This window comes from Abrus precatorius, unplaced genomic scaffold (genome assembly GCF_003935025.1).
Source record: "Abrus precatorius isolate BTA unplaced genomic scaffold, Abrus_2018 Scaffold8, whole genome shotgun sequence".
In the NCBI taxonomy this organism is placed as follows: Eukaryota; Viridiplantae; Streptophyta; class Magnoliopsida; order Fabales; family Fabaceae; genus Abrus; species Abrus precatorius.
In genome coordinates this window covers 24119719-24134224 of record NW_020874428.1, presented here as the reverse complement: position 1 = coordinate 24134224, position 14506 = coordinate 24119719, and the positions used below count along the sequence as shown (strand labels likewise).

At 33.8% G+C, this 14506-nt stretch overlaps 3 protein-coding genes across 4 annotated transcripts; 2 read left to right on the top strand and 1 right to left on the bottom strand.

The window, feature by feature from the left end:
• Positions 1–922: 922 nt before the first annotated feature.
• On the top strand, positions 923–2933 carry LOC113847272 (peptide-N4-(N-acetyl-beta-glucosaminyl)asparagine amidase A). Of its 2 annotated transcripts, XM_027476265.1 has the most exons (2): positions 923–1582; positions 1652–2933. In XM_027476265.1, the coding sequence occupies exons 1-2, from the start codon at positions 1028–1030 to the stop codon at positions 2795–2797; spliced, it is 1701 nt and encodes a 566-aa protein (XP_027332066.1). In that variant the 5' UTR covers positions 923–1027; the 3' UTR covers positions 2798–2933. The 2 variants fall into 2 exon arrangements, with proteins under 2 accessions (XP_027332066.1, XP_027332065.1); XM_027476264.1 differs by having other exon boundaries at positions 923–2933.
• Positions 2934–2962: 29 nt separating this feature from the next.
• Positions 2963–7915, bottom strand: LOC113847652 (probable methyltransferase PMT23). The gene is made up of 8 exons (XM_027476882.1): positions 7223–7915; positions 6221–6370; positions 5065–5335; positions 4836–4946; positions 4392–4563; positions 3894–4148; positions 3440–3634; positions 2963–3351 (listed from the first exon to the last, which is right to left on the bottom strand). The coding sequence occupies exons 1-8, from the start codon at positions 7700–7702 to the stop codon at positions 3159–3161; spliced, it is 1827 nt and encodes a 608-aa protein (XP_027332683.1). The 5' UTR covers positions 7703–7915; the 3' UTR covers positions 2963–3158.
• A 3778-nt stretch (positions 7916–11693) lies between these two features.
• LOC113847805 (uncharacterized protein At3g28850-like) lies at positions 11694–13199 on the top strand. The gene has a single exon (XM_027477092.1). The coding sequence runs from the start codon at positions 11773–11775 to the stop codon at positions 12502–12504; it is 732 nt and encodes a 243-aa protein (XP_027332893.1). The 5' UTR covers positions 11694–11772; the 3' UTR covers positions 12505–13199.
• The last annotated feature ends 1307 nt before the right edge of the window (positions 13200–14506 follow it).

Below are 14506 nucleotides of genomic sequence, written 5' to 3'. Positions count from 1 at the left end.
TCAATTTTAATCTTAAACCCTTTGAGAGAGAGAATGCTATGCATTATCTGGTTTAATTGGTCTTTTGCTATTGAATGTAAATTGTATATTTGTTATGGCCTGGACAGGGGCAAGGAATACTTGTCCTTAACAATGGTATTGGTGCTTGCACTGCATCAACAGTACAAGGGTAAACTTTGTGAGGAGGATCCAAGAGCAGTGTGTCAATATTTTCTATATTTGCTTGAATTTCATTTTTCTAATATATATCAGTGTTATCCTCAATATGATTTGCCCATCTACAGAACTAAACCTTGTTTACTTTTTAGATATTTGATGATTCATTGTGATTCAGGTAAGTGAATGTGACGATAAATTGCTTACTAAGCGCATGGCTGAACAAAGAGGAAATCAGTCGTCATGAGGCAAAAGAAAGCAATGCCTTTTACTTTTACTTTTTTCTTTTTCTTTTTTTTGTTTACTTCTTTTCGAACTCTCCTTTTTTTAATGTGATTTTGTAACACGAGCCATTAAGAAGTCTATGGAAATGGATGTTTAATTTCAATTTCTAACTCATTATTTTACAGTTAAGCTTATGTCACTGAATTAGGGGAATTGCACTTTTGTAGATTTACAGAAGTGCCACCAACATCCAACACTGTTCATAAAAAAATTACTTCCTGCTATTCATTATATACAACCTTATTCATACATTATAATGGATTAGGAAAGATTTATTATTATAACATTACATTAGAGCAATTATTTGCAAATAATTACATAATTAAAATTTGGTGAATTTCAGCGTTGCAAAACATACAATAGAATAGAAGTACAGTGTATCCTAGGATGCCGATAAGAAAAATACAACTGCTAGTAACGTGTCTTAGAACCAAGAAATTTCCTGAGAGAGTGGTATTCGAGTCTATTATACATATGAAGCCATTTTTACAAATTGCAAATGAAGCAATCCACAATTATCCAAAGTGTTGCAGTGCGTGTATTTTTAACCTGAATCAATCCAATTCCATTTCACGGATGGTTCGTTATGATTCCTAAAATGGCCACCTTTCTCTGTTACCTCCTCTTCCTCTTCACACCCTTGTCCCACTCTCAACCAGATCGAGTCATGAGAACCCTCCACAATGGGCACCACAATGAGTACTTCGAAGTGAGTTACCCTCCACCGTCACACGAACCCACACCCACGTGTTCCCACCAAATCATTCACCACTCCTTCGCCCACACCATAGATACACCTCCTTACACCACCCCCTATGCGCCTCCCCTTGGCTGCCCCGCACCCTGGTCGCGTGTGGTGCTTCACTTCCACGCGAGGTGCAAAGGCGAACAGTACGACCGCATCGCCGCCATATGGCTCGGCGGCGCCGAACTCTTCCGCACCAGCACCGCCCAGCCCACCGCTTCTGGAATTGCCTGGAACGTCCGAAAAGACATCACTAAATACTCCTCTCTCCTCGCCAGGTCCGACCTAGACCTCACTATGATGCTTGAAAACGTCATCAACCGCGAATTCACCGGCGTTTATCAAGTCAGTGTTACTCTCTGGTACTACAACAAGTTCGCCGTTAGAGTTCCGTTTGTCCCTTGCCCCGAGAGTAACATTTTGAATCCACAGTCTCGATCGAGGTCTCTTATTCAGGAATCACAGGTAACGGGTTTATGGGATAATGAATCACCGGCTGATTTGATTATTCCGATTTCCGACGACGGAAAACGAGGGTTTTGGTTCAAGGTGGAGGAAGAGAAGGTTTTGAGGTCCCGGAAAATTCAAATTCCGCGGAATACTCACCGAGCTGTTCTTGAATTGTACTTGTCTTTCCATGGAAACGATGAGTTTTGGTACTCTAACCCGCCAACTTCGTACATCACGGCGAACGGTTTAACGACGGGGCGTGGTAACGGAGCTTACAGGGAGGTGTATGTCACGATCGACGGTCAGGTTGTGGGGTGGGAGGTTCCGTTTCCGGTGGTTTTCACCGGTGGAATTCACCCTTTGTTCTGGGAACCCATGGTGGCGATTGGGGCTTTTAATCTTCCTTCATACGACATGGATTTGACGCCGTTTTTGGGGAAGCTTTTAGATGGGAAAAAGCATGTTTTTGGAATAGGGGTAGCAAAGGGCATCTCGTTCTGGCTCATCAATGCAAATTTGCACCTTTGGATTGATCATGAATCCTCGGTGGTTCATGCCAACCCAGTGGTTCACCACAGTCCTGAAACAAACATTGAACACCAAGAAGAGTTTAGTGGGCTTGATGGGGCGTTTGAGGTAGAAGCAGAGAAGGAAACACAGGTTACAGGGTGGGTTATATCCAGTGCTGGCAACATCACCACCACCATATCGCAGGGATTCTCCTTTAGGAACTTCATCAAGTTCCAACATAATGGAACTACCAAGATGGTTAAGCAGAAGTTCAAAGCCAAGAAGAAAGTGAAGGTGATCAATGGTAGAGGTGAATCAATTACTACCTTGAAGGTTAAGCGCAGATATCCTCTGCGAGTGATTACTTCCACACAACAATTTCAGGATGGAATGTATCGGCTTGTGGCCAATTTTTCTCATGCTCTCGTCGAGAAGTATATTAGTGGGTGCTTCATAAATTCTATTGATAACGTCCAAAATTCGAAGGGCTGGATGGAGGTAAAGGGTCACTCTGTCGTGTCAGGTCAAGCAAGCACCACACAAAGTTATAGTTACATTGATAGGTTCAATTGCTACAATCGGAATGTTGCAGCATCTAACGGCAGGATTGTTGCGGATAATTCAACTTTTGTGTGTGAAAATTCTTTGTAATTCCTTTTGCTGGTAGTACCTATTTGTAGTTTTCTGTATAGTGTGTTCTTTTGGGAGGAGGAATGTGCAGTACCTTTTAATGCTCCATCCTTGCATTAATCTACAAAATTACTTTTAACTATTGAGTGCTTGCAGAGGTTACGTAAATTATCAATCACACAGAGGAACATAAGTTTCCGGCAAAATTATATTAGAAAAACAATAAACTTCTGTACTCCTAACAAATTCACTATAAATAAATAAATGTCTCGAATAAATATTCCTTTTCTTAAAATTATTTTTTTCTCACTTCTAAGTTATATCTAGAAGATGCCGATACACCAGAAATGAAGAATGCGTCATGTTCATTAACCCCATACATTCAAGAGCTCGCAGGACGCCAGAAACTCTTTCTACCAACAAGAAACTGATTTTGATGCAAAAATGCAGACCAGTGAAGTGAACGCAAGATTGGATTGAGCTTGCTAAGTACTTCTTTAGAATCGTAAACTACAAAATATCCACCTGGTCTCAATATGCGATCTATCTCCACAACCACATCTACAACATCACATCTGACAAAGATTGTAACTTATCAGGATCATATCGTCACTTATATTCTTTCAATAATCTTATAGGTATTGGTTTATTCAATAAGCATACCTTTTCTCAAGATATTTAAAAAGAAAACTCGAATGAAGGAGATCATATGTGCGAGGATAGGTATTAAAGGACTCGCACCAATCATGATACATTCCTGCTAATCCCCTGTCCAATATAATAGAGAGAGTGTCCGGTACATCAATCGGTACCACATTCATCACCCAGAGTGGTAGATCAATGAGAGCTGTGGCAAATCTGAAAACACAAACGCTGTCAGTTTCAAATTTCAAAAAAGCTGGCGAGTTTGTGATGATGCAACAAAGATAATGTAAATGTAAATATCAAAGATGATTGGCATTAATAAAGCTATATGTACATCTGCACAGATCCAGTATACAGGTATGTAAGTATATGGATGTACCACTACATAGGCCCTCAAAACGACCCGTATTCTACAAAATAATGTAAAGGGAAAGAAGAAAAAACGACTATTTTGTATGTAGGTATACTTTACCCTGCATAACCAGCATTCATGTCCATAACGTTTCTAACACTTGTCCAGTTTATAGAAAGACCGTTCGCATAAACATCTGAAACTAATTCAGACCAACGCTTACTGTCCTTGAAGAACTTGTTATTGGCATCAGAATCAGCAGGTAAGCTAGGGGGCTCACTGGTAAGCCTCTGGGGCCAAGGCATGGGCCAGCTCTGCAGGTTACCCATACCATCAACTGGAAGAGGTGTGAGACAACTACTAAGTCTGGCGTACCTAAACATAATCGTGCAGCGAAAGTCAGCAAAGAAAGAAACTAAACTAAAAATAGTGTTTAAGCATATCATTGCCACCAATGGTCCATGCACAATTTATCCAATCTAGTTTTTTAGGGGGCCAATGTTTTTTAATTCCTTTCTTTCATGTTGGCATTTCTTGGAAAGAATGAATTGACGGAAATGTAAATGTCAGAGAAATAAGACACCCCCCAGCAAAAAATGAGAGAGAGAAAGTAAGTACCACGAGCTGTTCTTCCCATCCTTATTCTCACACAAAGGCGGATTCTTCTCTTCACGTTTCTCATAGCAAGAAGTCGAGGTTGGCTTCTGGTATATAACAAGCCCAATTCCAGATGAATCGCGAGCCTTAGCCACTACCTTCCAGCACATAGCTTTTGTTATAGCCACCATGGCTGCAGTTTAATAAAAATAAATAAATGAAGTTTACTTCTCTAACACAAGGGATAAGAAGCCAAAACCATTGATCTCCCATGTAATAATAATTTGTTTGGTTATTTGGGGCATGGGACATTATTATTGGATCATACAAAGTCCCAACATCTCTATGCAATTATGCATTAAATAAGATATATTTTCAATGCAGATAAAAATACTTCAACTACAATGAAAGGAGAGACAATAACGCAAAGAAACAGACATAAAGTGTAGGGGGTGAAAGACAAACCATTCCATACTCCTTGATCTCTTTCATCAGCACGGTAAACTGGTGTTGCAGACCATGCAAAGAAACCTCCGGGTCTAAGAATCCTGTTGAGCTCAAACAAGGGCTTCCCACCTAAAGTTGTGACCAGATTTATGAATTAACGTTTCTATCAGAGATCGACGTAAATAGGCCATGGAAGGAAGTTATAGAAGGCAGTCCTGACATGGAAATAAGAAAAGAAGAGAGGTACCATTTGCATCCCAATGAACCCTGCATCTTGCACAATGGATCAAATCAAACCCATTGTCAGGAAAAGTCAACTTTTGTGTTCCAATGACAGAAAGTGTTGCAGGAATTCCTCGCTCCAAAGCAAACTGTATCTGAGCTTCATGTTCATCCTTTGGGGCAAATGACATAGTAATAACATTTCTGTCCAGCAGATATCCACCAAAGCTAGCAACACCGCAGCCAACATCTAGAACAACCCTGATATGCTTTCCCCATTGAATTGCCGGTAATGTCTGGTGTGAAAACAAAAAACAATCAGCAAACCACAAAATGTAGCAAGTACTCAAAAACTCGTCCCACCAACTTAACACATGTAATGAACTTGTGTAAATCAATGCAAAAATTAAATGGAACATTGCTTGGCACTCGTTAAATCAAAATGAAACAAAATATCATCATTTTTTATTGGATAAAACAATAAACGGCGCTAACGGCCATGAGTTAAAAGACGCCAACTCCTTATGTGAGATGTTAGACAACTTCCATCCTATGTTGCAATATTAGAATATGAGTACGACAATATATTAAGTAAAATATATCTACATATGTCATATTAAATGTTTCATTACAATTTTGAGCAAATCTTAGTCAAATAATAACTTTCTAAAAGAAAATTTCCTAAAAACAAACCCTAAAAAAATCACTAAATATAAAATTATCACACTAATAGAGTTTCCATCAATCCTAGAGCAAAGCAACAAATGCTACTATATCCAACTGGACTACAAACAAAAAAAAAAATTCAGCCTCACTATTCTCTAATAATATATACCTACTTCTCCAGCCTAATATGCCTAATCATAAGCTCCAAGCTTTTTGAAGTGTTTACAAGATATCAATGCGTAGGCCAAGCAAAATACAGTTGCTCATGTTTTACGGCAGGCTGGTGGCTGGGATTCAAATGCCTTGGTTCTTACTTCTTAGATGTATTGTTAAAGGAATAATCCATATCAGAAGTAAAGTTCCTTCTCATTCCCTCTCCAACTCCTCCTAGATAGTTTCTTTTTTCAACAATTGATTACAGTTTCTCCGTATCTATATCAGTCATACATGGAGAGAAAATATTGATGTGCATATCATAATTATGGTAATTTATGTGAATCCAGATGACAGCATACCTTTTCTATGAACTCAATATAATGATCAACTCCATCTTTGAATTGAGTACCACCACCTGGAAAGACCAGATATTCCCCAGACTTCACTACCCAGCGTTGGTCTTTCTTGTATTCGACTAGCTTTGGATAAGGAACGTTATCATACCAAATCTGAAAATAAAGGAAATATAAAACTAATAATAACCACATATTTAAATAGATAAAAGTAGAAATCAAATATTTAACTAATAATAACCATGATTACTTTCACAAGCAAATAAGATTAAATCAGATATGTGACAATTCATAAAGCAAAACCTATGCAGAAACAGGTAGAGCTGTTAAGAGTCCACGTTTATTAAGTGAGCCTGCAGAGTATGTAACCGATTAAGTAGAAGAGTAATGTCCAGAATATAAGTGCTCAAGAAGATTATAAAATTTTACTCCATCAACTTCAAAACATAAAATAACATGGTAATTTATTCAAAGTATATTGGAGAAAGATTAAATGACATTTAAACTAGATGGTGTATCACACCCAAAAGTTCTGATAAGGAGCAAAAGGCACCTTAAGGTTTTCTATATATAACATTACTCTTTTATATGCTTAAGGGTATGTTTATGCAGAGAGGGAACAAATATTTAATTTTTAAATTAAGAGAATTATATAGTATTTATAAAATAAATAAAAGATTAATACATTAGTTTTAAGTTCAGTTAGGTAAAATTAGGTGAAATTTTATAATTTAGTTTATAATTCCAAACTTATAATTTATAACTAACTAATCATTTATCTGTATAACTAGATATTAAATGACGAAAAAAAGGGGTTAGAATTTTGTGTTATTTTAAATTAATTAAAAAGTTAAGAGTTAAACTGTTACTTGATGACAGCTACGACAGCGAGACCGAAATTGATTCTGAGATGTCCAAACAAGATAGAGGATTGAAACCACTTTAACATAATCAATCATATGAATCCATTATAAACCACAAAATTTCTTACCGAAGTATCAATCTCACCATGTCCCTGCTCTTAGGCCAAGGAACTGGCACTTTATACCCTTTGGGAAGGGAAAGCAAACAGTGCAGACTATTCTGAGGACAATGCCTTTCCCTGTGCTCCATGTGCCTCCGAGACTTAAGAGCCTTAATCGCCTTAACATTATCTAAACACGGAATATAATCAACCGACACTGAGTCCTCACATAGCTTCCAATCAAATGAATCCATAATCTCATCAACCGACACAGAACTCTTCTCGGCAGTGACATTGGTCACGTTTGGGGGTAGTTTTTGCTCTTTTGGAGAATCAGGAGGTGCTTGGGAAGGGTTGAAGTGTGGTTGCTCTTTGATATCGGTATAGAAAGCAACAGGGTTTGAGGTGGAGGTGGAGGTGGTGTTGGTGAAGAGGAGGAGCGTGAAGCAAATGAGCAAGACCAAGAGAGTCAAAATGAATGGATATTTTCTCTCCTTGACCAAGACTTCAACTAAATTTGCCATTCGTTTTTTCACTCTGCTTAAGGGAGACAGAGAGATACACGGGTTAACGAGGAACAAGGGAACATGAACAAGATGAATTGGATTGTAATCTCTGAATCGTGTGGTTTTCCCTCGGATCCTAAAGAACGCAGCCTCAACTCAATCCTAGGATCTCGCACCATCCAAGACACGCGTTGACACAGATAGTCGCCGGCCTGTGCTTTGTTTTACAGGATCCTGCGAAAGTATTAAAATTATTATATACAGTAAGTTTGGCCTTTAAACTTTAGTTGAAAATTATATCAAAATAATTATGTACAGTTATTAATTGTTGTAATAATATAATTTTAATTAATAAAAATAATTAATTTTAAATAAAATAATGATATTAAAATATTGTATCATATTTTTTATACAAATATTTAAATTTTATTAATTTCTCTAGAATGGGGTTATTTAACATGTAAGATAATCTGTACAAAACTATTGTAGTTCAGTGCCAGTTGGTTGCACGAGCTTCCGGTCTTCTCCAACCGTGCATAACTTAGCTCCCCATGTTATTATTTTAAGTTAATGTTTTTTGGTGAAATATTTTAAGTTAATGTTTGTCCCATCGATTGAAGGATTGTTATTGCAATTTTAACAAACCAAACGTCTATCTATCTATCTATAATCTATATATACACCAATTACAGGTATTAACATAAAAAATTAAATGATTAAATAATAAAAAAGACAATAGATCTCATTTATAAATAATTATAAGAGCTGTTATTAGAAAATAAATTATTCTAAAATTTAATAATTTTTAATGATATATTAACTCATAATTCAATGATAATAAAATATATTTACAGTGTTAATTTGTTTTAATTAAGTTCATTGAATAATTATGAAAGTCTACAGAATTGAATAACTAGGTATTTTCATGTGATACATTCATTAAAGTTTGTTTCGATGCAATTTCGAAGGCAAATGAAGAAAGAAAACAGTTTTTTATTTTTTCAACTTCCATTTTCTTTAACTCCCGCTGTAATAAGAAATTATCTATCACTGGTGAATAGACACATAATGTTAAAATTTAAATACAACTTATTAAAGATTTAAAATACTTTAAAACCTTTAAATATTTTTTATAATTTGATATAATAATTTTTTTAATATAAATATTATTTATATTTATTACTTTTTTAAGTTAAATTATATATTTAATCTTTATAATTGACGTGTTTACAAATTAATCTTTATATTTGATAAAATTATATTTTAATTCTTGTACTAATATTTTATTTTTTACATTTTTAATTTACACTATTAATAATATTATAACAGCAAGAATTAAAATATAACCAAGCACAATATAATTTTTTAATTATAAAAATTAATTTATAAACAAGTATTAATCATACGAATCAAAGATATATTTTAACAAAAAAAAATTATTGTTAGTACATTTTGTTTAAAAATAAGTAAAAATGGGATATCAAATAAAAAATATATAACCTTTTGAAATTAGAAACTCATATATTTAAATTAAAAATTGTTATTTGTAATTTAAGATCATGCATATGTATTAATATAGAATTTATTAATTTTGTAAGTACATAAATCAATAATTTTTTAATTATAATTATTAAATACTACAAATAATTCACGTAGAACAAAATTTTTTTATTACAATTAAAAATGACTATATATATGTGATATTTTGTATGGATAAAATATTAAAAAAATATAATAAAGATCAACTAATAATATTTTGAATCAATGTAATGAAAATTATTTATTATATTATAATAAAAAAAACTTATAAATTTATTTGTATAATAAAATTGGTTCTCTTAATTTAAAATAACAAAGAAAATTTATATTTTAAATGTAATAAATATTTTATTTCTTCTAATTTTTTCAAAAATTATATAAAAATAATGTATTATATAAGAAGCTTATTATATATAAATTGAGATAATTATATATTAAAATATTATAATAAAAATATTAACATTTTTTTTGTAAAATCAAGATAAAGAGTCAAAATATAAATTTATTTATTAATAAATAATAATATTATGAAAATAGGATTGAGTTATAACATTAGTCTTTTTTCATCTAATTTTGGTATAATGCATTTTTTTAAAATTGTAATTAGTTAAAAGATACATTATGTTCATATTTTTACACGAATTACTCATTATACTTACAAAAAATTATATTTAATTCCGGTACAAATATTTTGTTATGTTAGTTTTTTCATTTGTTAACAATATTATAACGACAATTACTACAATGTAACAAAACACTCATGACTAAAGTGTGTATCTTTAAAGTACATAGATTAATTTGTAAACAAATGTCAAGTATAAATTAAATTTATAATTTAACTCATTTTGTATTATATATTCACGTAGCTAGCTTTATATATTAATAAAGTGAACAAGCTTTATATTTTTAAACATTTTTCATAACGATGAATAATTGATTTTTGATGATTTTTTTCCCACTTACTTATGACAAAAGCATATATATTAAGTAAAAAAGATCTTATAATAAATAGACAGTACACTTAGTAGGTTTCTTCTTCTTCTTCTTCTTTTCATGACATGTTTAGGACTATCAGAGAGGAATAATACCATAAAATAAACCCAAGCAGACATCTGAAGTATTTCGATAATTAAAAAATCACAAACATTGAGATCAAATGATATTTACTATGGTCTCTTTATTGGGCAAGGTGTTTTACTCGAGTTTCTTCTCTATCTCGCTTTTCTTTGTCCGGTTTTTTATCCAACTATTGAAATAATTAAAATACAATTTTTATTTTTAATTTATTAATGCTCTACACAATTCTAATGGCTAAGATTTTATCTATTTCTTATTAAAAAAGGGAAAAAAATACATTCATATTTTACTTGGACTATGATCATCTTCATTTACTGTAGGGTCTGTTGAGAAAAAAAAAAGTCTTATGAATGTTTGTGATTTTTTAATTATCGAAATATAAAACATCATTTGATCAGATTACATAATATAAAACATCTATGACAATATAAAACGAGAGTGAAGCTAATCAATACATAAAACATCTATGAAAATTTTTAAGATCAGATTCAATTTTTTACACAAATATAAAGGAAAAACACACAATCTGTGAAACTTAGGAACTTCTCATCTATTTGTTATATTTTTTACTATAATAGGTTCTAGATTTGTATAATTTTTACTGAGATAGAAAATTAATTGACACGTAATGCTCTTAATTAACCTTATATAATTATAAATATACTGATATAGAAGATTACATATGTTGCCCTTCAAAATGGAAATATTCGTGTAAAGAATTACAATTATTGTTCTTAAAAAATGAGAGTGAAGCTAATCAATACATATCGCTTTCAGTCTTTCCCCAACAGAAATCTTAGCCGACTCGAAAATATTGCTCGAGTGGAAAATATCTGTGATATAAACAAAAAAATATCAACTAATTAGGAAATAATTTTAACACAAAATAATATTAAAATAAAATATCCGTTGTTATAATTTTTTTAATATTTTAATTTGTACTCTGGACCACTTGAAGTTTAGAATAAATTTATATATAAAAAAAAAAACTCAAAATAAGTTATACCCTTGATTCTCATTACTTGTTATTATTAAATTTATATCATAGTATCAACTTTTAAAAGTTAATTTTAAACACTTAAAAATAATATTTTATTAAAAACAAAATATTTATTACAATTCTATATTTTAATATAATAAATATACCTTTAAGAAAAGAAATCATTTTAAATGCATATATCAATACCAAAAATTGATATGAACAAAACTAAAAAATAAAATAAAAATCTTCCCAACAGAAACATTTTTAAAATGATTAAAAAAAAAAAGCAGAAAGCAAGAAAGTAAAACGCACATGGTGCACTGGGTAGGTTTATGATTAGAGACGATAATGGATCATGAGATGACACTTACCTTAATAATAATCCGTTTTCCATTTATAACCCCCACACACTTTCGCTTCATCTCTTTGCCCACCACCACCCTCTTTCACTTCCAAAAACCCTTTTTCCCCTTTCCCTCATTCCCTTCTCATGTGGCCACCGTGGTTGAACTCACCCAGCCGGTTCCGAAACACTCCACCGCCGTCACCGTCGCCGCCGCATTCTCGATCTCGCTCTTTCAGCTTCTCTTGCTCTTCCTTCAAAGACATTCAAAGCCTCCTCCAAGACAAACCCGATCCGGAACCCGCTTGCCCCAAATCCCCCTCCCTCTTTCGCCGCGTCCGCATCTCCACCGCCGTCCTCCGCGCGTGGGGCGCCTCACGCGCCTCCGTCCCCGCCGCATTGCCTCCCGGCCTCGACCAAGGCGTCATCGTCTACTACACCAGCCTCCGCGTCGTTCGCCGCACCTTCGACGACTGCAGAGCCGTCCGATCCATCCTCCGAGGCTTCCGCGTCGCCGTGGACGAGCGCGATGTGTCTATGGACGACCGATTCCTCGACGAACTCCACAAAACCCTCGGTCGCCGGAACGTGACGCTGCCTAGGGTTTTCGTCGGCGGCGTATACGTCGGCGGCGCCGACGACGTCCGGCAGCTCCATGAGAGCGGCGAATTTCAGCGCTTGATCGAACGGTTACCGAGGTCGAATCAGAACGGTTGCGATTACTGCGGAGGGTTCAGATTCGTGATGTGCGATGAATGCAACGGAAGCCACAAAGTGTTCACGGAGAAGAACGGGTTCAGAAGCTGTTCCTCTTGTAACGCTAACGGCTTGATCAGGTGCCCTGCATGTTTCTTCGTGCTCCCGCGCCCCACACGATAGCTACTCCCGCAGTTAGTTACAGCTCATACACAACTCACTCAGTGAAGACAGAAATTAATCATTTATGTTGATAAATAAACTCAAGAGTTTTTAATCTATGTTACATATATTTATTAATCATGTAGCGTTGAGAATCTTCCGGTTTGTCTGAATAGGCTTATGTTATTAAATTATATAATATTATATTATATGGTATATTAGGAGGTAGGTTTGATTTGTTGTAATGGCTTTTCAACATTAATGATTTTCACATGGAGCAAGCCATGTACTGACAGCAACACTGCTCGTATGATCTTTGTGGGAGGTTCAATGAGCAGGGAACATTGTTTGAAATTATGTGTCTGCTAGGTGCTGCCAAATTTGCTCCGAATCATCAATGTTATTCTCACCATCTTCGATTCATTTTTTGTTCTTGCTCATGCAAATTAATCATTGGGACAGACCCTAGACAATGTCGTAGGAGGTGGGAACCGCGTATGTTGGACTTTGTTTAGGGCCTCGCCCATTCACTACCTCCTTGCCTTCTTTTTTTATTTCTGGGCCCACTTCTTTTATAGCACAAATTTCTTGATTCTCAATTCTCGTATCCCCCATGGTAAAGTGACCCCATCTTGTCTCTCAATTTTCATTTATTTTTTTAGCGTATATGAGATGAAATGGACTTCGATAAGGTTTAAATTAAATGCTATATTTTATGTTCCTAAAAATGTATAGATTTTTAAAATTAGTTTTTTGTATTTGTTTTTGGTTTTTTAAAATTATAAAAGTTCTGTGCTTCTAGTCCCTTGTGAGAGAATAAAATTGTGTTATTTTTTTGTTAAATATGAATAAAGTTCTGTAGGGATTAAAGAAATTTATATTCAAAATATTATACTAACGATGCGTCGAAGATAAAGTTTTGTTGGGACTAATATCATTTAATAATTGTTTATCTTAACAATGCCTCAAAGATACGATAAGTGTTCATTGGATAGTTAGAAAACCGTAATTCATGAAATGGTGAGTGTTAAATGGATCGTATTCATGACTCTAGGAATTCATTATCCACATTAAATCAGAATGGAAATGTGTAGAAAGTTATGAACTAGGATGGACATTTATCCAAAAATTTCTTCGAGGAAAAGTACATTAGTGCCTTGCCGAGCTCGATAATAAGACATATATTAAATGGGTTTTATTTTATTTACTATAATCTGAATTTTGTCCAGTAATATTAGGATGTTCTGTATTAATTAGAAATATGAGCAAAATACTTTATATGGCAAGGAACTACAGGAATCATAGTATAATTTCATTGAAAGAGGATGATTGGTGTTGCAAACTCTGCACATCTTTTAAAATTTATTAAGCTTAGTTTTTTTAATAAATGGACTAATCATGTAAATGAAAAGTTGGATTTAATTCAAGGATTGCTTTCAATGAGCTTTCTTTTACTAATTCAATGTGTTTAGGCTTTGTATTTTGGTATATCTTATGCTTGTATCTAAATCCTAAAGAACACAAAATGTGGCCATCGTGTTACTTGCGACATAAAGCAGAGCTCCTACCCACTATACTTTTTGATGCTGTATCACTGCTTTCCCGACTCATTAGACAGGATGACCGGTAATTGATTGGAGTGAAATTAAAAGGAAAAATAATGCATTTACACATAATATATGTTATTATATTTTCTATTTTTATTTTTATTTTTATTATCAGTCTTACCCAACACACTCGAATCTGGTATTAGAAAAGAAAATGTTACAAAACATTTCGACATAATATATTATTTGACCAGCAAAGTTTCCACATAATAAGTTTTATTATCAGAAATTTTTTGACATAATAGATGTGTAGATATATTTCTTGTCATCGTCATCACTCTTTTTTTTTTTTTTTTTTTTCCTTTGAAATTATCCCTAACTCACACACTTTGATATTTTAAAAACCGTAAAATCTTCTTCAGACTATAAGGCGCTTTTATATATAATTTTTTTATATCATTCATACAATTAAATAG